This window comes from Peromyscus leucopus, chromosome 2 (assembly GCF_004664715.2).
Source record: "Peromyscus leucopus breed LL Stock chromosome 2, UCI_PerLeu_2.1, whole genome shotgun sequence".
Lineage (NCBI taxonomy): Eukaryota > Metazoa > Chordata > Mammalia > Rodentia > Cricetidae > Peromyscus > Peromyscus leucopus.
This window is the reverse complement of record NC_051064.1, coordinates 11,158,623-11,184,192: the sequence shown is the minus strand read 5'-3', so window position 1 is coordinate 11,184,192 and position 25,570 is coordinate 11,158,623. Positions and strand designations below refer to the sequence as shown.

Sequence of the window (25,570 nt, the reverse complement as noted above, 5' to 3'; positions counted from 1 at the left end):
TGTTTTTTGTTTTTTGTTTATTTTGAGACAGGGTTTCTCTGTGTAACAGTTCTGGCTGTCCTGGATCTCACTTTGTAGACCAGGGTGGCCTCAAACTCACTGAGATCCACTGTACAGGGACCCCAAAACAGCTTGACCACAGAGCTACCATGACAGGCTTAGGGGCCCAGACAAAGCTTCTGTGACAGGCTTACAGGCAGGCAACACCCAAACCCAGGAAAAGCCATAAGCTGACACCAAACAGGGATCCAGCCAGGGTTGGGAAAGTACCTAACATCCCAAACATTCCAACTAGATGTCTTTGAACCTAGGACACACCTATTTCTCCTTTTTAGCAAGATTCTCTTAGACAATATTCAGCCAAAAAGGGTCCTGAACCCTGGAAATCCCCTCACCCCAACCTCTGCTATGATAAAAAACCCACCTCACCTGAGCTCAGGGCTCTCTGCTCTCACCACTTCATGGGACAGCCAGACCAAGCCCCAGAATATGGAAATAAAGGCTCTTTGCTTTTACATTTGGGATTCAGTCTCTGTGGTGGTCTTTTGGGGTTCCGGATATCTGGGCATCATACCACCCACCTCTGCCTCCCAAGTGCTAGGATTAAAGGCATGCACCACCAGCACCTGGCTTGCCAGAGACATTTCTTTCCATTATTTTTATAATTTATATATGTTCACACAGGACTTTGAGGTAAGAGTATCCCCAAATGTCCCTGCTTTTACGCTGTGATCATGTTCAGAAGTGAATTTGCTAGTTGAGCATGCTTAGGAATAGGTAGAACTCTATGTGAATGTGTCCAGACTGCCTAAGTAAAATCTCCATGCTTCGCTTGTTTAGGAAAAGCATTGCTTTAGAAAAAAGTCCCATGCTCTTCTTGCATCCTGTAGGTAAGAAATCTTTCTCACTTCTCTGTCTTGGCTGTTGTGATGGCTATTCTTGGCAGTCAAACTGACTCTGGAATTAACTAAAAGCCAAAGAGTTGGGTACGCCTGTGAGGGATTTTTCTTAAATGTTTTGAAATTGAAGACCCATCTTTATACGGGATCATTTGAGGTGATGAGATCCACCTTTAGCATCTTGGTGGCACTGTACACCTTTATCCCCAGCATGCAAGAGGCAGAGGCAGTCCATTATTCTGAGTTTGAGGCTACCCTGGTCTACAGACTGAGTTTTGCGCTACACAGATAAACCCTGTCATAAAAACTCCACAAAGAAATCAAACCAAGAATAAGACCCATCTTTAATCTGGATCACACCTTCTGGTAGTAGGTTACATATATAGATACTGAAAAAGGAAGCTCTCTTTCTTTGCCTGTTTGCCCTAGCTCTAGTACCAAATTCATTCCTTTACAAGGGTTAGAGCCTACTCCTTTGGAATTTTGATGTATATTGAAGACCAGCTGAGACATTCAGCCTCATGGAGTGAACAACTACTGGATTCTTCAAATTTCCATGGGTAGATAGACATTGTTGGACTGGCTGAACCACAACTTGTGAGACATTCTAATACATCCACTTTCTACATACATGGAGAGATTGATTTTTCCAGGCCTGCTCATGCAGAGAACCTTTAATAATGCAGCCATATTTTTTTTCACTGCTCACTGAGGAAGATATGCTGGCATACAATAGTGCTCATAAAGACATTCTTGTTAGCTCCATTTTTCTCTAAGTATTCAACTTACTATCAAGACTACTCTTTTTATTATTATTCATTTGTCAAGAGTTTTTCCTGAATTCCAGAAGAAAACTTTGAAAGCAATGGAGCCATCATCCAGCCTTCTAGTAGGAGACAGATTTATCATTATTTTTGTTTGTTTTTGTTTTTTAAATCTGGTTCCTGGATTTCTCTCCTGTTTCTCTGAAGTGCCTGTGACTAACAGGTAAAAAATAATGTGAAGTCAGGACAAACTCCATTTTTTCTTACCTAACAGCTCTAAGATAGAAGCTGTACCAAGTTTCAGAGAACTAGCTAGGGTCCTGGTCAAGGTGACCTCTCCAAGGTGGGTAGACTGATGGTCAAGAAATAGCCTTGAAACTAAAACAAAGGCTTAATCCATCAAACTCTATAGTTCTGGGAGAGTTTACAAATGTATTTTGTGTTCTGTAGTTCTGTTCTTGTTAACTGAAGTATGACCCTGGAATGCAAAGGTTTATACACTCTGAGAACTCAGGGCCGGCCTCCTTCATCTGGATAGCCAGAGTGTTGGAGAGGACCAATCCTGGCTTGCTTATTATCAATGAACCCCTTTGTATTTGCATCGGATATTGGCTCTGTGATGGTCTTGCTTGAGGGTCTCTCAATATAGACATATCAATATCTTCAGTTCACCTGACCTCAGCATGAAGCTACAGAACAAACATCTCCTTTTGTGTTCTTAAATCTCTCTTTAAAATTGTTGATATTCTGGGTACCCTTCTACCTGTGGGACAGGGAATCATTGCACTCCACCCTGAGTAAATGGCTGTGCAAGCTAGTGCATTAGGCCCAGGAGGAAGAATGGGAAGTGCCTATGGAATGCAGGCAGACAGCAGGGTCAGCAATCAGACCCAGGGGCAAGTGTCATTGAAATGCAAATCTCTGCAGTCTGGAAAAGGTCTGGGTCTGGGGTGTAAGGTAGTGTCAGGATCCAGTGTGCTGTGTCTTTAAGCACACTGTAACCCTAAGGGAGGTGCTCTTGTCACTCATGCCTCATTAGCCAATCAGGGACCCCAGCATGAACGTCTAGTCAGAAGCGGTGCAGAGCCCTTCCGGAGCCAGGTTGCAAAATTGGCTTTGAAAAGGAGCTGCCGCCATTGCTTTTATTTGCTGTACTCTGACTGCTGCCGCAGGGAGCTGTGAGGGGGACATGGTGGAGCAGAAAATTCACGACATGGTGAGCTAGAGGCTGCTTTTCGCAGATGAAGAAGAACAGATGGGCAGGTGTGGGAGACAGTGTGGCGGGTCCTCCCGGGGAAGAGAATCTCAGCCAGATTCCCTGTCCCATGCGGTCTGTGCGACTTCCTGGACCCAAGCACAAGCCTCCAAATAACTTTGCTCTGTGGGTTACATCTGTGCAGAGGACTAGGAGCAGGGAGTTGTGTGTAGAAACCTTTGTAGCCAATAATAACATGCTTTGGTGCATCCGCGGCAGGAGGTGGGCCAAATTGGAGAGATCCAGTTTCTCCAGTATCTTCTAGACATTCAGCACTTTGCATTTAACTTTTTTTTTTTTTTGAGACAGGGTTTCTCTGTGTAGTTTTGGTGCCTGTCCTGGATCTCGCTCTGGACCAGGCTGGCCTCAAACTCAGAGATCCGCCTGGCTCTGCTTCCCGAGTGTTGGGATCAAAGGCACGTGCCACTGCTGCCCGGCTGCATTTACCCTTTACATGTAAGATTCATTTAGAGTTAATTTTGTGGATGTTGTAAAAGGCATCTCTTGTGTTGGGTAGCATTTCACTATTAAGCTGTGAAGTGGAAGAGTAGAATTTGCGATATAAAGAACTTATCAATGTTTAGAAAATAGTAATTCTAACAACGTAGAATTTAGCTGAGGGATGACTGCCTCTGAAACACACCAAAGATAAGTATATGCTAACCAGGCCTGTTAGAGTTAAGGATACTAGAATACCCCCCCTTTTTTTTTCACCAGGGGTGTCCAGACATTTGCCTCTAAACCATTACAAAGAGGACACCCTTGATTTACAACCAGCCATTAGGTTCATATATTTATCAAAGAATAGGCCTCCCAACAAGCTGCTCAGTGAGGTCACAGCCTACCTTAAGGCCTGGTGCGCTTTAAAGTTCCAGTTTTTTTTTTTTTTTTCTAGAGAAAAGCATAGGTCTGAGAGATGGGCAGTATGATACCAGCTCACAACTATTTGAAATGTAAAACACCATTGTGTTAAGGACTGGTCTGGTCAAGCAAGGCTTTCATTTAGGCCCTCAGGCAGGGAGGAGGAACATTTTTGGCATAGTTGGGGCCTAGACCTTCAGAGCTTTGCCTAAGGCCTTGATGTATTTAGAATAAAACAAAGCTCCTTCTCTAAAACCAGAAGTGTAGAGCTGATGATGGTCTGGGGCCACGATCTTCCCACCACATTGAGCTATGGTCATCAATCATAAGGCCACTGTAGGAATAGTAATGTTCTTGCCATACCCTGTGTTCCCCCTGTGCAGCATTGTTTGATTAGCCTCTTCCTGAGTATATCCCATTGTATGATAGTTTCATCTGACTTTATAGAAGTTTCTCCTTTCCTTCTATTCCCCCTGGAAGTAGCATACAGGAAGCTATTCTTCTTAAGCTTACTTGGCATGAGACATAGCTTGTGCAAAAACCTCCTCACCCCAGCTTTTATCTGTCTTACCTTCTACTTTTCCTATCTTTCTCATTCCCTGACACCTGCACCTCAGGACCCTGTCACTGAAGAATGACCTGCTCTTTCAGGTCACAGGTGTACTTCAGAAATAATTCTGGTAATATCTTTTCTGTGTAAGCCTTCCATCTGCCTAAGTGGCTAGAATTGCAGTTTCCTGTTCCTATTTCAATTATTCAAAGTATAACCTGGAGTTTGAATCTAAAAGACACTTATGGATGACAACATATATGGAATGTTAAATCTGCCTAGACTGGTGCATCAAAACTTGACAGGATCATGTATGTTGTATTGATTCTGGAAAAAAGAAAGATGCAAAATTTAAAGGTCATAGATTCTTTTTCTGGGGTCAGCTCATCACTTTTGTACCCATCTATGTTTGACAGAGTTGAGGCTCAGTGAGGAGAGTATGAGATTTCATTGTATTTAGCAGTGAAGACAAAGATAGGTTGAATTTAAGGCCATGGGATGTTGAGATATACAAGCTATGAGACATCTGCCATGGAGAGCTGCATATAGGGATTGGGAGTAATAAAAGAGATACATGAGAAGTTGCAGTCATGCATCTGTGCTCTTTCAAAACGAAGCCCCATGTTTCCAAGACATAGCCACAGGATTTGGCATTTGCCCTGCTGATTTTTAGTCTCACCATAGTCTTCTCTCACTTGTCCACATTCCTCTCTTTCATTGATTTATTTTTTATTTTTTATTTATTCTTCTCTCATACCAGCTTCAGTGTCTCACTCCACTCCTGTCAGTTGTCCATCTTGTACTCAAACCCCCTCTTCTTCATTTCCCTTAGAAAAGAAGACCTCTTTCATAGGTCTCAACTAGACACGGTATCGTAGCTAGGGTTTCTGTTGTTGTGATGAAACACCATGGCCCAAAAGCAAGATGGGGAAAAGGGTTTACTGGCATTATACTTCCAGACTGATGTTCACTACTGAAGGAAGTCAGGACAGAAACTAGAACAGGGCAGGATCCTGGAGGCAGGAGCCAATGCAGACACCATGGAAGAGTGCTTCTTACTGACTTACTTCAAATGATTTGCTGAGCTTCTCTTCTTAAAGATCCCAGGACCACCAGCACAGGGTGGTACCACTCTCAATGGGCTAGGCTTTCCTCAATTGTTCAGTAATTGAGAAAATGCCATGCCGGTGTATCTCATGGAGGCATTTCCTCAACTGAGGCTCCATCCTCTCTGATGTCTCTAATTTGGTGTCAACTGGACACACAAAACCAGCCTGTACACATGGTCTAACAAGTTACAATAAGACTAGGCACAAACTGTCATTTCAAGGCTGGAAAAGGCAACCCTGTATGAGGAAAAGAGTCCCAAAGTAAGAAAATAAGTCAAAGAAACACCCCATATACACACACTCCTATTTTTAGGGGTCCCACAAAAATATCAAGGTATGTAATCATCATATGCAAAGGAGTTATCACAGACCCCATAAAGGATCCATGGTTGCTGCTTCAGACTGTGAGCATCAATAACCTGGGGTTATTTAGTTCTGTGGGCTTTGTTCTCCTGGTGTCCTTAATCCCTCTGGCTGGTACAATTCTTCTTCCCCCTTATCTGCAGGGGTTCCTGAGGTCCTCCTAATGTTTGGCTGTGGGTCTCTGCATCTGCTCCCATCAGTTTCTGGATTAAGCTTGTCTGAATACAATTGGGCTAGCTACCATTCTATAAGTATAGCAGAATATCATTAGGAATCATTTCATTGACTTTTTTTTTCCAGTCTTGTTAGGTTCTATTCTAGATCTCTGGACCTTTGAATTTCAGGTTCACCCAAGCAGTGTTTGGCATGGGCTCTCCCTCATGGAATGGACCTAAAGTTAGATCAGTCACTGGTTTTCCACTACCACAAGTTCTGATCCACCAAAAACCCAGCATCTTGCAAGTAGGACTAATTGTAGGTGGGTTTTGTGGCTGGGTTGGTGTCTCAGTCCCCATAGTGAAAGGCTTGCCTGGTTAGAGAAGGCTGTTCAGGCTTCTTAACCCCCATTCCTAGGAGTCCTCTCTAGGGTCATTTTCATGGAATCCAAGGAGTATCCAAAGAGGGAGTTGTACTGCTTATCTTAGAGTTAGAAAGGAGAGTGGTTTGATCAATGAGGGTTATATAACAGACTGCACTAGGTTTCCATATCGACTCCCAAATGCCCCCTCCCCTGTTCCAGTAGTCTCTCCCCATACACTCTCCTTGTATCTCCCCGCCAGCCTGCCCTCTCTTGTTTTCCCCCAGCCACCTCCAGTCTGACCCAGAAAATCTGTTTTATTTCCTCTTTCCAGGGAGGTCCATGTGTTCCCCCTTGAGCCCTCCTTGTTAATTAGCCTCTCTGGGTCTGTGGGTTGTAGCATGATTATCTTTTACTTTACAGCTAATATCTAATTATATGGAAGTTCATACCATGTTTGTCTTTTTGGGTCTCAGTTACTTCACTCAGGATGATATTTTTCTAGTTCCATTCATTTGTCTGCAAGTTTCATAATGTCCTTGTTTTAATAACTGAGTAATATTCTAATATGTAAATGTACCACATTTTCTTGATCAATTCTTTGGTTAAGAGATATCTATATTGTTTTCGGTTTCTGGATGTTAAGAATAGAGTTGCTATGAACACACAAACACACACACATTACACATATTCAGACACAGACACCATACACACAAATAAACCCACAAACAAATACACACACACACACACACACATACACCCACAGTGAAACTTTCAAAAACAGTATTAGTATTTAAAGAACATTTAGGATATGTGTGGTGAATAAATTTACACAGGATTGAATTTTTTGTTAGATTTGTTATTCATTATTTGTATGATATAACTGTATGTTTTGAAAAGTTATGATCTCATAGAACTAGTCTGTTTAGGTAGCCATAATAGAAATATTTGCGAAGTATGATACTTGTAGTACTTTGGCTACTATGAGGAGAAGATGTATAAAATATTTTTGTATTTAATATTAGTGGTTTAGAAGAATCATTTTGAATCTGTATCAATAATATAAAAGGATGCCCCTATTGTAGATACTTGAAATTTAAAGACCTTTGAGGGTTTAAGTAGTAAAGAACTTGAATATTTTGATGTAATGAAAAGAGACCTTGTTTTTGTTTTTGTTTTTTTGTTTTTTGGAGACAGGGCTTCTCTGTGTAGCTTTGCACCTTTCCTGGAACTCACTTGGTAGCCCAGGCTGGCCTCGAACTCACAGAGATTCTCCTGGCTCTGCCTCCCGAGTGCTGGGATTAAAGGTGTGTGCCACAACCACCCGGCTGTGTTTTGTCTTCTTTGGCCCAAGTGTACAATTAGTTCTAAACCATCATTTCTACTCAGCTTTTCTTGTAAAAAGCTTATTTGCTTTTTCAATTATGATCTCTTTACATATCTTCGAGTCTCCATTATTCTCGATAATGTTTGTGCTGAGAGTGAAACCCAGGCAGGGCTCCTGCTGAACAGCTGCTCTACCACGGACTTGTTCCTTCCTTAGAAATATTTGTTTGGTGTTTGAAATATTTTTTCTTTGGTATGATTTTAGTGAACAGATCAAGCCCTTTGCTTAATAAATGTTGTGTATTAGTTTTTACTTCAACTGTGGGTTTTCTCACAGTAGGATGATAATTGTATTGTTAGATGACTTCATTTCTGAGTTTTTCAGCCCCCTTTTTCCCATGTATATTTGAATAAAGACTTAAGATTTGCCTGTGGACAGTATTGAGAGACTGCATGTAAGAAACTGTCTTTCTTTTTGTCACAAAGCACAATAAATGTTTTAGCTAAATTATATTTTTAAAGTTGTAATTAATGAATTAATCAATATATTTCAGGTAGTTTTGATGGGTAGCTTCCCTGGAATTCATCTATGTATACCAGGCTGATCGCACACTTAGGTAATCTTGCTACCTTCCAAAAACTGGGATTACAAGTGTGTGCCCAGTAAAATTCCATTTACCTTCCAGTTTTCTCTCCTAATATATGTCTAAATTAATGATTGTGTATTGCAGCAAATGTGCAATCTGCTAACAAATGTTGCTTACAAGTAGATAATCATTGGGATGGACATTTCCTATTCTTCATTTGGAAGTTAGGATTTCTGAGTTCAGATTACTTAAATGCAGGATACATTTTCGGTCCTATGGAAGTATGGAAACGTGTGTTTATGTTAAGTGAAGTTATTATTACTTTTGTATAACAGTAACAATGTACCAGGAATGTCCAGACAAATATCAAGTAAGGATTAAAGTTTCTTGCAGTCCCAGTCTGTGTTCTTTTAAGGCCCTTGAGAGAACATTTTGTGCTCATTTCTGGGAAAGCTGTTTTCTGGTTTAAGAAGCATTCATTTACTGTATAGGTGCTAGTGTGGTATTATGTCATTTTACAGTTGCTTTTCTTTTACCTAGGCTCATAACTGGCCAAAATCAATTGAGAAATTCAGTGTGATTGACTCACAGACACTTAGGTTTAGGTTTGTTAGCCATACATTAGGCACTCTTTATTATTTGAGAATTTCACACATGAATATAATGTATCTTGATCAAAACCACCCCTTATTTCCTCCTCTTCTGTACCCCTCCCTCTTCTTGATTCCTCTTCTCTACCTCATGGGCTAATGTCAGTCAGAAACTCAAGGCAGAAGAAGCCTAGAGGTAGGAACTGAAATAGAGACCCTGGAGGAATGCTGCTTACTGGCTTGTTCTTCCTGGCTTATTCAGTTTTCTTTCTTTTTTCTTTCCTTTTATAATTGAAAATAGATTTTCACACAATATATTTTCATTTCCCTTACCCAATTCCTCCCAGATCTTTCCCTCCCATCCAAATCCATATCCCTTCTTTATCCCTCTCAATAGAAAACAGTCATCTAAAAATTCTGTTTGCTTTCGTATACACCGCAGTACCACCTGCCCATAATGCAGCTCCACAGTGGGCTGGACCCTTCCTCATAAAAAAATCTATAGTTGAAGTTCCTCTTCCCAAATATTGCTATCTTGTGCAGTGTTGAAGAAAACCCAAGCAGGAAAAGGACTGTGACTTTTGAGCCAACATGGAGTGTGTAGTGAGACCCTATCTGAAAATAAAATCAGAGTAACAAAATATAAAAACAAATAAATAAACCCTCATGATTTGTTCATCTTTTAGCATTCCTCTTTTTCAATACTTTGACCATCTTCCTAAGTCTTGTAAAGATTTGGTTTTGAAAGCACCTATTCTTTTCTTAAATTTGGCTTTTAACTAATTTGATGATTTTGTTCAAAGGTGTAAAACAGGGAAATTTTGGACGTAGGTAGAACCTGTTCTATGTATCATACACTTTGATCTTTATATCTGAAGCAAATCTCATTATGACACTTGAGTAACACCCCAAGTTGTCCTCTGGCCCCTTCGTGAACATTGCACCCCATATACACATGTGCACCTTCATATGAAAATATATGCAAAATATAAAGAAAAAGTAAAGTTTAGGAATAGTGAGAAGTGAAAATGTCTAGGAGTTCATTAATATGTCTGACTTTTGTTCCTAAAAGGCAAGTTGAATTTTGTGACTTAAATGGGCTGATTGAAGTCTTAGGAATAAGATTCAGAAGAGCCATTTCAGTTAAGAGCATTAGCAGGAATGAGTTAGTGTAATTAGTGGGGCAGAAATTAGTTAGGAGCAATGTCTATAGGTATCAGAAAGTGTCCTATCATTAGAGAAATGAAAGAACAAAAACACACCACCTGTATTGTCTATGTAAACACTTGTGTTCAGTGTTCTTCTGTTCACATACACACAGACTCCACAGTGCTTTCGTAGAAGCCAGATGACAAATACAGGGAATTCGTTTCCTTCTGACATATGGGTCTTGTGGATCAAACTAGGTCTTTAGCTTTGGTTGCAATTACCTTTATTGTCTGAGGCAACTCCTTAGCTCTCATACGTATTTATTCCTTTTATTTATTTGTCAGGATAATTTGCATTTGTGTCTAAGGATCTGACTCAGATGGTCTTGTCTGTCTATCCTTAGAGCATTAAGCATACATAGATTTGCTTGCCATCCTAGGACTTAATGCAGTCCAGCATAACTTTTATTGAGTTCCACAGTATATACCACGTAGATTGTTTCTGGGTGGTGTTTTTATTCGTGTACTCCCAGGTATCTTGGTGATCATATGTAAATAGAAATATCCTCAGATTTTGGAATCAACCTGTTTGTAAATTATTGCTTATGACAAAATTTTGTTGCTTTTGCCCTCTCTAATCATATTGTTCTATAGTCATTGTGTAGATACTCAAATATTTTTCAAGAGAAGGAGTTCCATTTCTGCATGTTAATTAAAAGCAGCAATATTTGTTTGTGGTATGCAGTAACATTAAGTGTACCACATTTGCTTTTTACTTTGCTCATAAAATCTAAATACTCTGCTTATATAACATGCATTTTAATGTCTTGTCATTACACACTTAGAGCAATTACAGTGCATGTACATATAGTACATTAATAGCAATTTTTTATTTTTACCTTATTTTTAGAGGTACATTTTGTTGGTGCTTTGTATTTTTATGATTAAATGTAAGCAAATTGTAAAAAGTGCTGATAATGCAGTGTTATTGATATCAAGGTATATACCTTTATACTTATATTTATTTATTAATTTGTTTACTTATTTTTAGTAGTCTATACCTGGATCATGCATGTAAAAAGAGACTTCTTGAACTAAGAATAAAATACAGTTCTAGATTTTAGTGTGCCTTTGAGGATATTTAGGGGTCTTGGAAGGGTGGTAGAATATTTTGATAGATATTAAAATGGCTACACCAACAAGCTTCATAGGTTTATTTGCTTGGACTATCTTTTCCTAACCCTTTACCCTAAGGTAATGTCTGTCATCTTTGTTGAGGTGTGTTTCTTCTATGTAGGCAGGAGGATCAACCTTGTTTTCGCATCCATTGTTAGTCTGTGTCTTCTTATTGGATAATTGAGAACATTTATATGGAGAGATATCAATAAGCAATGATGGTTGATGTGAGTTATATTGTTGTTTTTGTGTGTGTGAGAGAGAAAGAGGAAAGAGAGAGACAGACAGAGAGAGAGACAGACAAACAGACAGGTACTGTTTCCCTTCTTTTGGCTTTGCTGGTGTGAGATTATTTCTTTCCTGTATTTCCATGGGTGTGATTACCCTCTATGTGTTGGAGTTTTCCTTCTAAGAAGCACCTTCTGTAGGGCTGGATTTGTAGACAGATATTGTTTAAATTTATTTATTATGGAATTTTTTTTTTTGAGACAGGGTTTCTCTGTGTGTAGTTTTGGTGCCTTTCCTGGAACTCACTCTGTAGCCCGGGCTGGCCTCAAACTCACAGAGATCCACCTGGCTCTGTCTCCCGAGTGCTGGGATTAAAGGTATGCACCACCACCACCACCACCACCACTACCACCACCACCACCACCCATTCCAGAAATCTTATATTCCTGTCTCCACCTCTCAATTATGCTGGGATTAAAGGCATGATCCAGGGTGGCCTTGTACACCTGATCTTCCTGCCTCCTCCTCCCAAGAGATAAGATTAAAGGTGTGTGCCACAATTCCTGACCTGTATGCTTAATTACTGGCTAGCTCCACCCTCTGATCTCCAGGCAAGCATTATTTGTCAGAACACAAACAAAATATCATATAACATCACTCTGTGCAAAATTTTAAGACTCTTGATATTCTGGGCTCTCATGGACTTGGGAAGGTCCATGTTTTGGAGTCTAACATCCCAACCACACACAGATTTCCTACCATATAAGATCTACTCCACACCTGGAGATGTGCTCTATTACCTTATGGCTCTAGAATCTACAACTTCAGGTATCCACTGTAAGCAGTGTCTTCACAGAGTTTCTCTGCAGATGTTTCAAATCTATTACATGGTCATCACCTCAACATGAGCCATTCAATCAAAGAGGTCTGCCCTGAAATCATATAAACACATGAAATAACAAATGGACTGAACAGCTTATATTTAATTATTTATGTGCATAGATATATAAATATATATGTAATAATAATAACAAAAGGAAGAAGGACAACCAATTTGAGACAGAGTAAGCAGGGGCATGAAGTGATTGGAAAGAAGAAGAAGGGAGTTACTATGTGTCACCTAAAAAGGGATTGTAGACAGGGCATTCCTAGAAACAATGTTTTTTTTTTTTTTTTTTTTTTTTTTTTTCTAGGAATAGTCCAAACAGAAGTTTTCTCCCTTCTGGAGTATATTTATTCGTTTGTTTGGGTTTTTTGTTGTTGTTGTTGTTGTTTTGGTTTTTTTTGTAAGACAGGGTCTCTCTGTATGGCTTTGGAGCCTGTCCTAGGAGTCACTATAGACCAGGCTGGACTTGAACTCACAGAGATCTGCCTGCCTCTGCCTCTTACTGGAGTAGGTAGAAGGTGAGACAAAAGCTGAGATTGGGCCAATGAATCTGAATCAACAAGAGACAGACAGGGTAACCCTCTGCTGTTTTGAGAAATGCCTCTGAGGGCTTCTTGCAGGCCCCCATGTCAAATTTGGTTCAGTCATTCTCCATGAGGGAAACTCCTCCACAGAGCAATTAAAGGACCTATTGTCTATTGTGAAAAAGCATTCTTCTCTGGATGACAGAAGAGCTTTAGAAAGTAAAACAAAAATTTTAGAATTAAAAAAGCAAATGTTGTGAAGATTAGATTTGAACAAGAAAGACCCCTTGATTAGAAGAGGTGATATAGTTCATCATCCAGCATGACTATTCAATCTATTCTAACTTCTAAGATTAATAAGTACTTTTCATTTGATCAGATATAACTTGCCATACTAGAGCACCTCCATGTTTGGGTTTGGACAAGGTTTTGTTTTAGTCTTTCCAGGAAAATAAAATCAACCATCTTGAGGAATTTAAAGACATTTGTATTGTGGGGCATTTACCCACCAACCCCACAGTTCCCCAGAGTTTTCTTGAGTTTGAGCAGAAGGAAATATTAGATAGAAGGATTTAGATTGGGGAGATGAAGAGATAGAAAATAAAGGATAGCCTTTAGAGAGCCTGGAACCTATACCAATGGGCCCTGACTGTCTCTGCCCCAGGGTATTTATAGAGATGCCAAGGGGTGGAGCAAAAGACCTCCCCACCTCTCCTGCACAGTCAAGTGCAGACTATTTCAGACACCTGCATTCAGGCCTGTGTTCCTAATCATCCTCTCTATGAGGACCTGCTGGGTAATACCACAAGGAACTTGAAAACGGGCTCCCACATTGGATAAATAAGCATCCAAAAAAGGAGAAGTACTGGCAAAAAATTACCAAGAAAAGGAATGACCTGGTCAAATGCCATCTCTGAAGTCTCCAAAAAGGAAGAGAGGTTTCCCACAATGACAATTTCACCTGGACTATGATAGTGCCACCAAGCTGACAATACCACCTCAAGATCGGCTTGAGACTACAAACTACACAGTACAATTTCAAGGTCCCTGGCAGCAATTATCCATTCTCACGGGCTACTTTAGGCAGGACTTGATACACACCCTGCACTTTCCCATTACACAGAGATGGGATAACAAATGATATAGGACTAGATAATTATCCCAATTTTTTTCAGGATCCCCTTAAGATGCTATCACCCCAAGATAGCAGGAAGTAATTTTAAGAACATGGTACCCAGACTCCGAAGAAGATGGGTGGATGGTTTTTGGATGTTCTATCGGTTATGTATGTTTGTCATCATTTAGGGTGGTTGGTTACAAGTTGTTTGGTAATGATCAGTAAATAGCTGAAAAAGGAGATTAGATTCATGGATCTCATTCTGAAAGGAAAAAGCGATGATATATAAATTTGATAAAAGGGTAGATTATTCAATCTACTTTTAGACCAAAAATGCAACTAATAGCTTTACTATTCTATACTGGTTTGGATTTTTGTATATTGATACAAATTTGATTTTTTTTCATACTGTATATATGTTGTAGAAATGATAGGTTAAATGGTAGGTTATTGAATCTACTTTTAAACCAAAAAAAACCTACTAGTTTTAAATATTATACTTTATAGGTTTTTGTATATTGATACAAATTTAAGGTTATTTTTTAAGAACATACTGTATATGTTTCTACTCTTGTTCAAGATATTTTTTCTATACAGCTCATTTAGCAATGTAATGTAAATTGCTAGTCAGATTGTGTCAATATGTGAGTGCTTTCCTGCTTCAACAGTAATTGAGATTAGCAAATGTGGAGTCAGGTAATCAATTTTAGATGATTCACAAGTGTCCTGACTGTCCATTTCTTGGGTTTCATAGACCAGAACAATCAAGAATCTGGATAAAGAAATTATCTTATCATGAAATGAATTTTTGTAGTTGTTTTCGAGATAGGGTTTTTCTATGTAGCTTTGGTGCCTGTCCTGGATCTCACTCTGTAGATCAGGCTGGCCTCAGACTCACAGAGATCCACCTGGCTCTGCTTCCAGAGTGCTGGATTAAAGCCTTGTGCCACCACTGTCCAGTTCAATTTATTTTTGTTAAACGAGTTCAACCAAATAGAAGATGCAGGTAAAATGGTGTGGCCCAACCTAACAGGAGTGTTATTTTCCAGCTTTAACATGTATAGCCTCTGGGGAAAAAATGTGAGTAATCCTTTGTTTGCTCTCATATAAATTTGTAGTCTTTGGAACACATGGCCAAAAATTCTGTTTCAATTTTTCAAAATAATTCCTTGTGATTATAACCATATCATGGCCACAGTCTCTTTCTTGCCTCCAAACCTCTATCATTGACCTGCCTCAAAAGCCTGCCCATGGTTTTCTAATTCATGGCCTGTTGTTTTTCTTTAATGACAGTCATACAGTAACAACAGTTACTGTTTGAATGTGACCTGTGTTTGGCTGCAGGGCTTCCCAACTATGAGGCAAAGGGTGGGCTGCACTAGAAAAATCAGTGTGTAATGAAATTTGTACAGAAAACACTGTGTGCCTTTGAAGAACAGGAAATACTCTGGAAGACTGGAAGACTGTCCACTAAAATACAAATTTCCCTTTCTGCCCCTAGAGTGGATGAACAGAGCTGAGAAGGCCTCTGCTCTGTGTGTTACTTAATCTCTGAGCAGCCTGTAAGGGAACTGCTACTTTCCTGAGTCCCAGCTGGGTAGCCTTAGCTAAGGTGGGTCTCTGCGAAGTCTTAGCAATAAGGAGTACCAGTGGGAGGTAGCTTGCAGGTTCTTTCCAGGATTTTCCTTTGGTTCTGCTGTAGAGACCTGTGAGGGAGACCAGAAGCCATTCCATGGTGAGTGTGGGCACAATTGAACCCAGACCAAGAGGAGCAGTTCTGCTGAACTGTCAGAGTCAGTGTGACTGAGATAGACCCTGAGCCAGACTGTGGTTCTTTTGGTCCATGTTGTGACCTGGGCTATGGCCTTTCTTCCTTGAAATACCTGAGTATGGATTTCCTGGGTGGGGGAGGCTCTGCTGCCCTGGCTCTGGGAAGTATGTGATTTTTTTGTTTGTTTGTTTTCAAGACTAGGTTTCTCTGTGTATAGCTCTAGCTGTGCTGGAATGAGCTCTAGACCAGCTGGGCTCAAACGCATAGAGATCCTCTTGCCTCTGCATCCTGAGTGCTGGGATTAAAGGCATGTACTACTACCACCTGGCAGATGTGATGCTTTTAATATATGTGTCCAGTGTGCATACACAGGCACTGCATTTAGTGTACAGTGGGAAGATGGATTGGATAACTAAAGGTCTGGTTTGTAGATGTTCTTAATATTGTACTCCAGTTTCAGGTTTGTCTTATAAATGTTACAAATAATTTAGAATCTGATAGAAAGAAGTGATGGGAGCATCTTTCAGCAATACTTGATTAGCATGTTTTTAAATTTCTGATATCAGGCTTTACCTAATTCAGGGAAGTTTAGTTCCAGGGGAGAAAAGAAGTTTCTGAGCTGCAGAGATATTTCAGGTTTGCTTGGTGCTGGGCAGATTGATAGGGCACATTCCACATCACGTGCCATAACATATGGGGCAGGAAATATACATTAAATTATTCTTCTACACTTTTGCAACTGGGCATCAGTGGGGCTGGGTTTTTGAGACCACAAGTCAACATGAGAGTTTGCAGAGCCGTAGCAGGAGATTACCTCCATTTGCCAAGAGAGCTGTAAAGCATGGGGCCTGTTGTTGGTTTTTTTATTCTTTGCTGTTTTGGCTCTTGGAGGTTCTCTATGCAGTTCCCACAGAAATCACATACAGAGGCTTATTATTACTAATAAATGGCTGGCCTAATCTAGGTTTATTTCTAGCTAGCTTCTCTTAACTTAAATGATCTCATCTACCTTTTGCCTCTGGGCCTTTTTTTTCTCCCTTCTATAATTCTTTCTCCATGCCTGGCTGTGTGGCTGGGTGTCTGGCAACTTCTGTTTTTGCTCCTTTTCTCTCTTTCTATTTACTCTCTCTCTGTGAACCCTGCCTAGCCTTTCCCCTGTATTGGCTGTTCAACTCTTTATTATACCATCATCTATTTTAGACAAACAAAATATCACAGCTTCACACAGTTAAACAAATGAAACATAATAGAATGCAATGCATTTTTGTATCATTAGTCAAATGTTCCATAGCATAAACAAATGTAACACGTCTTACAATAATATTCTACAACAGAGGCCTCTCTGTTTGGAAAAAAGATCAATAGCTTCAGGGTCAGAAACATAAATCTTTAATGTTCACTTTCAGTTAATGTTGTTGGAATTATGAATTTCTACACACCTAGAATTATAAGAAGTTTGGTAACATTGGTGAAGATCACACATTTCCTGGCTTAGTTTCCTTTGGTATTGGTTAAAAGTTGACTATATTTTTTTGCTTTTGTTCTTGAATCTCTCCTTAATTCTTTTTTATCAATTTTGGACATATTCTTGTTTGTTTTAGCTTTGTGGTAATTATAGAAGTCAGATTGTATGTCAATATGTGTATTATTTTCTCATAATCCTATCGAGCATTCTGAATTTTTCCACTTTGTAATAGCTTTGGAGTCAGGTATCCTGTTATAAATTGTTAGGAAATTTCTTTGGGTCGTATTCAATTCATGCTGCAAATTTATCATACACAATATCTTAGTATTGATGTATCTTGTTCCTATGGATCATTTATATACTTATATGCTTATTTAGGTTTTGTTGTTGTTATTCTGGGACAGCCTTTTAGTTTATTGGATAAAAAGTTCTATGTTGCTGGGCAGGTGGCAAAGCATGTTTTCTTCTTGGTGATGAGCTGAGTTTATATGTTAGTATCCAAGTTTGGAGACTTATAACAACTTGCTACTCTAGATCCCGGAGATCTGACACCCTATTTTCTTGTATGCCACCTTTGTAGACATGGATCAAATTCTCTCTCACACACAAACATACATAAAATGTGGGGATAAACTTTTTTCCAAAAGTTCTTGTGACTCATAAGTAATTTGAGCAAAACAAGTTGCTTTAGGTGTATAATACCGTCTACGGCCATACCACCCTGAGTCTACGGCCATACCACCCTGAACGCACCCGATCTCGTCTGATCTTGGAAGCTAAGCAGGGTCAGGCCTGGTTAGTACTTGGATGGGAGACCGCCCGGCAGGTATATAATACAAATCATACACTATTTTATTAAAAATCTGTTATGTTGCATTTGGTTTGGAAAAGTTTTCATTTCCTCAGCTTGATGCAGACTTACAGGCAATTGCCAGTTATAGGAAATAAATGATTTATAAATGATCCTAACAATTGCCCTTTTCTTTACATAAGAGAATGAGATACTTTTAGTAATCAATATATTTTCTATAAAGTTAAAAAAATCAAAAGTTTTCAAGCGAATCTGTCTAATTCTGTTAGAACAGCCATCCTCATCCAATCTTTTTCTATTAGCTAGGGAGAGTATCAGAGTTCACAGGATGAGGGCTGGCCAGTGATTTCTTGTGGATCAATTTTGATTAGAATTCTGCAGTTCTTGTTTATGGGACCATGATAATATTTGTAGGTATTTCTTTTTCTCTTGTTTGGTCAGTGGTGCCATCTATGTTGTTGATTTTATTGTTATCTAAATTTGTTTTTTTTCTCTGGAAAATGATGGAAGTTTATTTTTTTATTTTTTTACCCCCAGATAATTTTCTATATTATGCTGTGAGTTCTTTGGCTTTCATTTGTTTGGAAAGTTTCTGTGGAGAGACAGTTTTAGTTTTCTCTTCTTGGTCTTAGAGGCTCACCTCTTTTCATTTCTTAATGTGTCTATATTTTTCAGTTGTTGCTATCTTGGTGTTTGGGTTTTTACTGCTCACGTGATTGATATGGTTAAGATATCATTTTTGTGTTTTTAAACCATTCTCGTGTATTATTATCTCTTTGTCTTACTTAGTTTCAGTAGTCGAAATAATGTAGCCTGGAGTCATCTGAGGGAACATCAATTGAGGCTGTGCCCAGATCACAGTTGCTAGTTCCTGTGTTCTTGAGAAACTGTGTTGATTGATGATTGTTGTAGAAAGGCTCTTCCACTGAGGTTGCAGTGCGTAAATAGTGGCCTGAGATAGATAAGAAAGCTAACTGAGCATAAGACAGGGGCCAAGTAAGAGAGAAATCTAGTAAACAAAGTTTCCCTGTGGTTTTTGCCTTCATTTCCTTGCCTGAGTTTCTAGCTTAAGATGCTACAATTGTTGGTTGTGATCTGGCAATATCAGCCACATAAACCTGTTCATTTCTTGAGATGCTTTTAGTTAGACAATTTAATCACAGCAAGAAAAAACTGTTAGAACAAAGTGTGGTACACCAAAAGTGATAAGGGTGCCAAGTAGAATGTGAGACTGTTGTCTTTGGGGTAATGTTTAAGATATTAGACTTTAGATGGCAAAAGCCAACAAAAGTTGCTCCCAGAGCTTAGTCAGCTATTCTTGTAGAATAGGAATATGGGAGTGTTGAAAGTAATGCTGAGGGTGGAGGTTGAGGCAATTAGGATTTCAGCGGGAAATAGACTCCATTAAAAATTTAGCTAGAGGTAATTTGTATAATATTTTGTCCCATATCATTCTTATTTTCTCCATTCCCTAAGAAATTGAGTAAGGCAGAATTAAAAAGTAATTGGCTGAGTTCTTGGACAAAATATTGATTCTCTTGGGTGTTTATTACTGATTACTCAATCACATCTACAGTGGAAAGGAAACAGGTGATAGCAGAAAGAAATAAAGTTAGAGAATAATAGACAGCCTAATTCCTAATCCCAAGAAGCAACTTCATACAGGAATTGCTTTAGCTCTGGTCCAAGTGTGGTAGAGTCCATTAGAACTTAGAAGCCAAATTTGGGGCAGTAACCCTTATTGTACTGGTTCTGCAAACAAGAAAGATATAAAATTTATAGGTTATAGGTTTTTCCTCTGTGCTTCCAGTTTCACTCATCAGCCAGTATCCTTCTTGTACTGTAATGTCATTCCCACCATTATAGACTATGCTTAAATCACATCAGATACAGAAGAAGCAATTGCTCTTCATGGCAAGCCTACTGGCTTGAGTACTGTTTTAACTTTTCTTTGTCTGTTTTTGATGACAAGAATTGCCTGTGTGGCCGCTGTTGTCCTGAAAGTAGCTCCGTACACCCAGCTAGCATTGAACTCAGAGACCTCCCTTACTCTGGCTTCCAAGTGCTTGGATTAAAGGTGGGCAAAATCGCTGGCTTTTTTGTTTTTATATTATTGGGTGATAGGCTTGGAGTTCTTGTACATGTCAGACAAATACTATGGCACTGAGCTTCACCTCCTATCCTGAATTTTTAAAGTTGGATGATAGTATCATTTTGCTTCTCAGGATGGCATGTATTCAAGACATTAATATTGCCTGAGACTTCTGTTATCAGATTGCAGGTGCATGACATTATTCTTCCTTGTTGTATTGGTTTTGATTTTTTTTAAACATATATGAATATTTTACCTGTATGCCTGGATAGGCACCACTTTGTTACCTGGTTCTCACAATCATCAAAAGATGGTCTCAGAAACCCTGAACTAGGAATAATGGATAGTTTTGATCCCCTATATAAATAATGGCAATTGATCCCTCCTATATGCAAGACCAGTAAGAGCTCTTTACTACTGAGCCATTTTTCCTGCCCTGTGTTAATGATTTATTATCAACATTTATATTGCTAATGTTTTTATCTGTCTATTTGTAACTGTTTAAACATTCAGTGGCTTTTAGTAAGACCTTATTGATGTTACAGATTAACGTGGGACAATTCAGTTTTCTCAAAGATAAATACAGAAGTGGAATGAATGAATAACTCTTTGTAGAAACTTTTGCAAACCACCTTTGAGTTCCTTCACTTTTTTGTTTGTTTGACTGATTTGGTCACGGGAGACAGGGTCCCAATATGTACTGCTGACTGTCCAAGATCTGATTGCATATACTGGGCTAGCATTCAACTCAGAGGTAGATATACCGGCCTCTACCTTCTGAGTGCTAGGGTCAAAGGCATGAGCCAATACACCCAGCTTGCCCATCTTATTCTTTTTGTCCTTAGTAAAATACCTTCTTTTATGTGTAGTCTATACTGATGATCTGTTTATTTGTCTATGTTAAAAGGTATTTCTGTTGCAAGGTCATATCCAATTAAAAGGGTACAAAAATGACAGAGATGATCCTCCTATTCACTTTCATTCTAGATTGACTTGGTGAATAAATTATAATATTTGTGTTATGGAATAAGTGGGTGGAACACCAGAATTATATGACTACACTGTCAAAGAAGTATTCATTTACACTGTTGTCAGTATCATGCTTTCAATTATACACATCTATGGGATATTTTAGAATGCAGTGACCTATGATGATGTGCATATCGATTTCACTTGGGAAGAATGGACTTTGCTTGATCCTTCCCAGAAGAATCTCTACAAAGATGTGATGTTGGAGACCTACAGGAACCTTACCACTGTAGGTAAGACTGAATTTTCCTTCATGTAAAATAAGGGGACAATTAATCCTTGACTATCTGTGCTTTTCTGTAAATGGATTGAGAAAGAAGAATGAGGTGAATTAATCAGGTCTGGTTCTAAGGTTCCTTGAAGATAGTAACTTAAATTTTGCACAATTTTCAATAATATAACATACATTTTCTGAAACTAAATTTTAGGATACAGCTGGGAAGACCATCTTATTGAAGAACATTGTAAAAGTTCTAGAAAACATGAAAGGTAATTTTTATTTGCAAACTGATACAAATGTGCCTTTGAGGAAATTGCAATATGTCCTGGAAATTTCAAAGAAAACCAATAGTGTAAATAAGCACAGCTTAAAATGCATTTATGATTATTAAATTCTCACAACACCATATAACCCAACTGCAGGCTGATTAATTACATTTACAAGGCATTCTTTTAAGAATGAAGACAAGAAAACAGTGCCTTAACAGATATCACCATTAGAATCAAAGCCCCATGAATGCTATGCTTGTAAAACTGCCAATGCATTTCATTTCATACAACTCATATTACAAAAGGTAAGCACAATGAAGAGGTAATAAGTACATGTCAAAAACCTCCTAATAAGCAAATAGTCCATAGTGAAGCTAGTGTTACTCATTTACTTGTAACTTTGCTAAATTTAGTGAAAGAGGTACTTAGATTCAAGAGTCAAGGGCCATTGTTGAGAAACCTTAATCTCTATATCACATGCCTATGAGAAACAGAAATTCAAACTAAATTCAATGTGGAAACCTTTTTTTTTTCATTCTCCTTTTACTATGTGTATCATATGTCTCTCTGGATACAAGCCACATGAACATAGGGATATGGAAAGATGTAACATACCTCTCAGAACAATTATAATATTTGTAGATGTCCCCACATTGAATATACTTATATACTTGATTCATATAATTGGTTTTCCACCTTCACTGTAGTATGTAGTATGACTTACAGTATAAGAAAATTTATGAAAGCAATAAGTGCATTAAAGATCAGTTTTTTCCAGTTTTCTTGAAATATGTGAGAAATCTCCTATTGATAAAGGTCCTGTAAATGTGAATCATGTAACAAAGACTTACTATCACAGGTATCTTCAAAGATGCAGAACAACAACTAATAAAGGGGAACAACATGTGTGTAAAATTAGTGATAAAATTTTAAGACCTGATTCCTTTTTACAACTGGAACAAATTGTAAAAATAATTCATTCAGGTATAAAGATTCAAAAGAGTATCGAATGTGGCAAAGCTTTTACATGTGCCAATTATTCTTGCAGGCATGAAAGAATTCCTACTGGAGAGCAACCTTCTGAATCTACTCAATCTTTTAGAGCCTTTGCTCATCACTGTACTTCTCAAAGGCATAAAACAACACATACTGGAGAGAAACAGTATGAATGTGATCAGTGTGGTAAAGGCTTTGTGTATTACACTAATCTTCAAAGTCACAAAAGAACACATATTGGAGAAAAGTCTTATGAATGCAATCAGTGTGGTAAAGCCTTTGCAGACCAAAGAAGACTCCAAATACATAAAAGAATGGATATTGGAGAGAAGCCCTATGGTTGTAATCAGTGTAATAAAGGATTTTCACAACTTCAAGTGCATATAAGAACACATACTGGAGAGAAACCCTATGAAAGTAATCAGTGTGGTAAAGACTCTTCACAGTTTAGTCATCTTCAACTGCAAGAAAGAACACATACTGTTGAGAAAGCCAATGAATGTAATCAGTGTGGTAAAGTCTTTGCACGTCCCAGTGATCTCAAAATGCACAAAAGAACACATACTGGAGAGAAACCTTATCCATGTAATCAGTGTGGTAAAGCCTTTGCACGTCAGAGCAGTCTCCAACTGCACAAAAGAACACATACAGGAGAGAAACCCTATGAATGTAATCAGTGTGGTAAAGCCTTTGCAAATCAAAGAAGACTCCAAATACATAAAAGAATACATACTGGAGAGAAGCCCTATGAATGTAATCAGTGTGGTAAAAGATTTACACAATTCAGTGTTCTTCAGGTGCATAAAAGAACACATACTGGAGAGAAACCCTATGAATGTAATCAGTGTGGTAAAGGCTTTTCACAATTCAGTCATCTTCAACTGCATGAAAGAATACATACTGGAGAGAAACCCTATAAGTGTAATCAGTGTGGTAAAGGTTTTGCACGCCCCAGTGGTCTCCAAATGCACAAAAGAACACATACTGGAGAGAAACCCCACGAATGTAAACATTGTGGTAAAGCCTTCGCTACTCACAGCAGTCTTGGAATGCATAACAAAACCCATACTGGAGAGAAACCTTATGAATGTAATCATTGTGGTAAAGCTTTTTCTCAACACTATATTCTTCAAAGGCATAAAAGAACACATACAGGAGAGAAACCATATGAATGCAATCAGTGTGATAAAGCCTTTGCACGTCACAGTGGTCTTCAGATGCACAAAAGAATACATACTGGAGAGAAACCCTATGAATGTAATCAATGTAGTAAAGCCTTTGCACGTCAGAGTAGTCTCCAAATGCACAAAAGAACACATACTGGTGAGAAACCCTATGAATGTAATCAGTGCGGTAAGGCCTTCGCAGAACATAGAAGTCTCCAAATACATAAAAGAACACATACTGGAGAGAAACCTTGTGAATGTGATCAGTGTGGTAAAGCCTTTGTATGTCATAATCATCTCCGAATACACAAAAGAACACATACTGGAGAGAAACCCTATGAATGTAATCAGTGTAGTAAGGCCTTTGTAAGTACTAGTCATCTTCGAGTACACAAAAGAACACATACTGGAGAGAAACCTTATAAATGTACTCAGTGCGGAAATGCCTTTACCCTTCGAAGTCATCTTCAAAGGCATACAAGAACCCATAATAGAGAGAAACCCTATGAATGTAATCAGTGTGGTAAAGTCTTTGCTCATGACAGTTCTCTTCAAAGGCATAAAACAACACATATTTGAGGCAAATCCTGTGAATTTTATTTCTGTTAAAGCCTTTATATATCACAGTGATCTTCAAAGGCATAAAAGAACCGATACCAGAGATAAACCCTATAAATGGGATAAGTGTGGTAAAGGCTTTGCATGTCATAGTAATAGAATATATAAAAAACACAGACTTGAGCAAAACCATATGAAGGTTGTCAGTATAGTAAAGCCTTGGCATGTTTTGGTAGTGTTAGAAATCACAAGTAAAAATCATATTATAGAGAAACGCTATGAATAAGTCATTATGATAAAGTTTTGCTTTTCATACAGGAATAAAACTTTTTGTCTGCAATCAATCTGTTAAAGCCTTTGCATATTACAATAGTCTTTGAATAATTGAAAAAAAATACTGAGGGCTTTTTGTTATAAATCATTTGGTAAGATCTTTAGTCAACACCCTTACCTTCTGTTACACAAGAATTGAGAGTGTTAACAATCTGGCAAGCATTATGATGTCTGTGTTTATATTGTTGAACCTGAAAACATGGGAAAATGAATTCATGAAGCCTCATGAATTTCAATGATAACATAACTCTTCATACTTCTCTTCAATTATATTTAATAAGTAGTTCAGTTGTAAAACTTTATGGATTTGTATTAGTGCCTTTTCTGCTTTTGTTATATAATGTCTACATCAACTTATAAAAAGTGTTTAGTTTGGCCCTTTGTTCCAGAGGGATACAGAATCACCATGAATGTGGCTTGGCAACAGGTATTGGACATGGCATCCTAAGTAGGAAGCTAGGAACTTGTGTCATCCACCTGCAGCATGAAGTAGAGATTAGGAAGTGGAAATGGTGTGCAGAAATTCTCAAAGCCTTCCACCAGCAATATATTTTCTCCAGCAGGGCAGCATTCCCGAAATCTCCTCAAATGATAACAGTAGCTGAAAAGGTTTGATAACTCTGACTTGAATCCTGAATTCTTGTTTTCTGTTAATGAACCAATTCATATAGTCAAAAACCTGTAAGTAACCCTTTAGATGCCTCAACACCTAAGTTAAGGAAATGAATGCTTAAAACAGAAAACTTCTATGATTAAAAAACTGTTTCAGTTTCAATTATGTGATGCCAATGTGTGCTTGTGTGTGTATGTATATGCTGATTCCCAAGAAGATTAGACCTTTGGATCTTCTTGTAGCAGGAATTGTAGGAAGTTGTCCAAAATTGGACCCTGGTCCTGGGATTGAACTTTTCTTAACTCCCTAGCCAGGTCTCTATCTTGGTAAATATTTAAAAGCTTATT

At 38.5% G+C, this 25,570-nt stretch overlaps 1 protein-coding gene across 3 annotated transcripts; it reads left to right on the top strand.

Annotated features, from left to right (window-relative positions):
* Positions 1 to 2,732: 2,732 nt before the first annotated feature.
* On the top strand, positions 2,733 to 25,570 carry LOC114704101 (zinc finger protein 431-like). 3 transcript variants are annotated; one of them, XM_028885152.2, is made up of 5 exons: positions 2,733 to 2,879; positions 19,920 to 20,024; positions 21,175 to 21,301; positions 21,497 to 21,557; positions 22,606 to 25,570. In XM_028885152.2, the coding sequence occupies exons 1-5, from the start codon at positions 2,853 to 2,855 to the stop codon at positions 24,296 to 24,298; spliced, it is 2,013 nt and encodes a 670-aa protein (XP_028740985.1). In that variant the 5' UTR covers positions 2,733 to 2,852; the 3' UTR covers positions 24,299 to 25,570. The 3 variants fall into 3 exon arrangements, with proteins under 3 accessions (XP_028740985.1, XP_028740986.1, XP_028740987.1); XM_028885153.2 differs by lacking the exon at positions 19,920 to 20,024; XM_028885154.2 differs by lacking the exon at positions 21,497 to 21,557 and having other exon boundaries at positions 22,606 to 23,193.

Coding starts and splice junctions, on each gene's coding strand:
- LOC114704101 (XM_028885152.2), top strand. CDS start 2,853: ATGGTGGAGCAGAAAATTCACGACATG. Junction 20,025..21,174: donor TCCAAGTGCTTGGATTAAAG/GTGGGCAAAATC, acceptor GGGATATTTTAG/AATGCAGTGACCTATGATGA. Junction 21,558..22,605: donor AGTTCTAGAAAACATGAAAG/GTAATTTTTATT, acceptor TTATTCTTGCAG/GCATGAAAGAATTCCTACTG.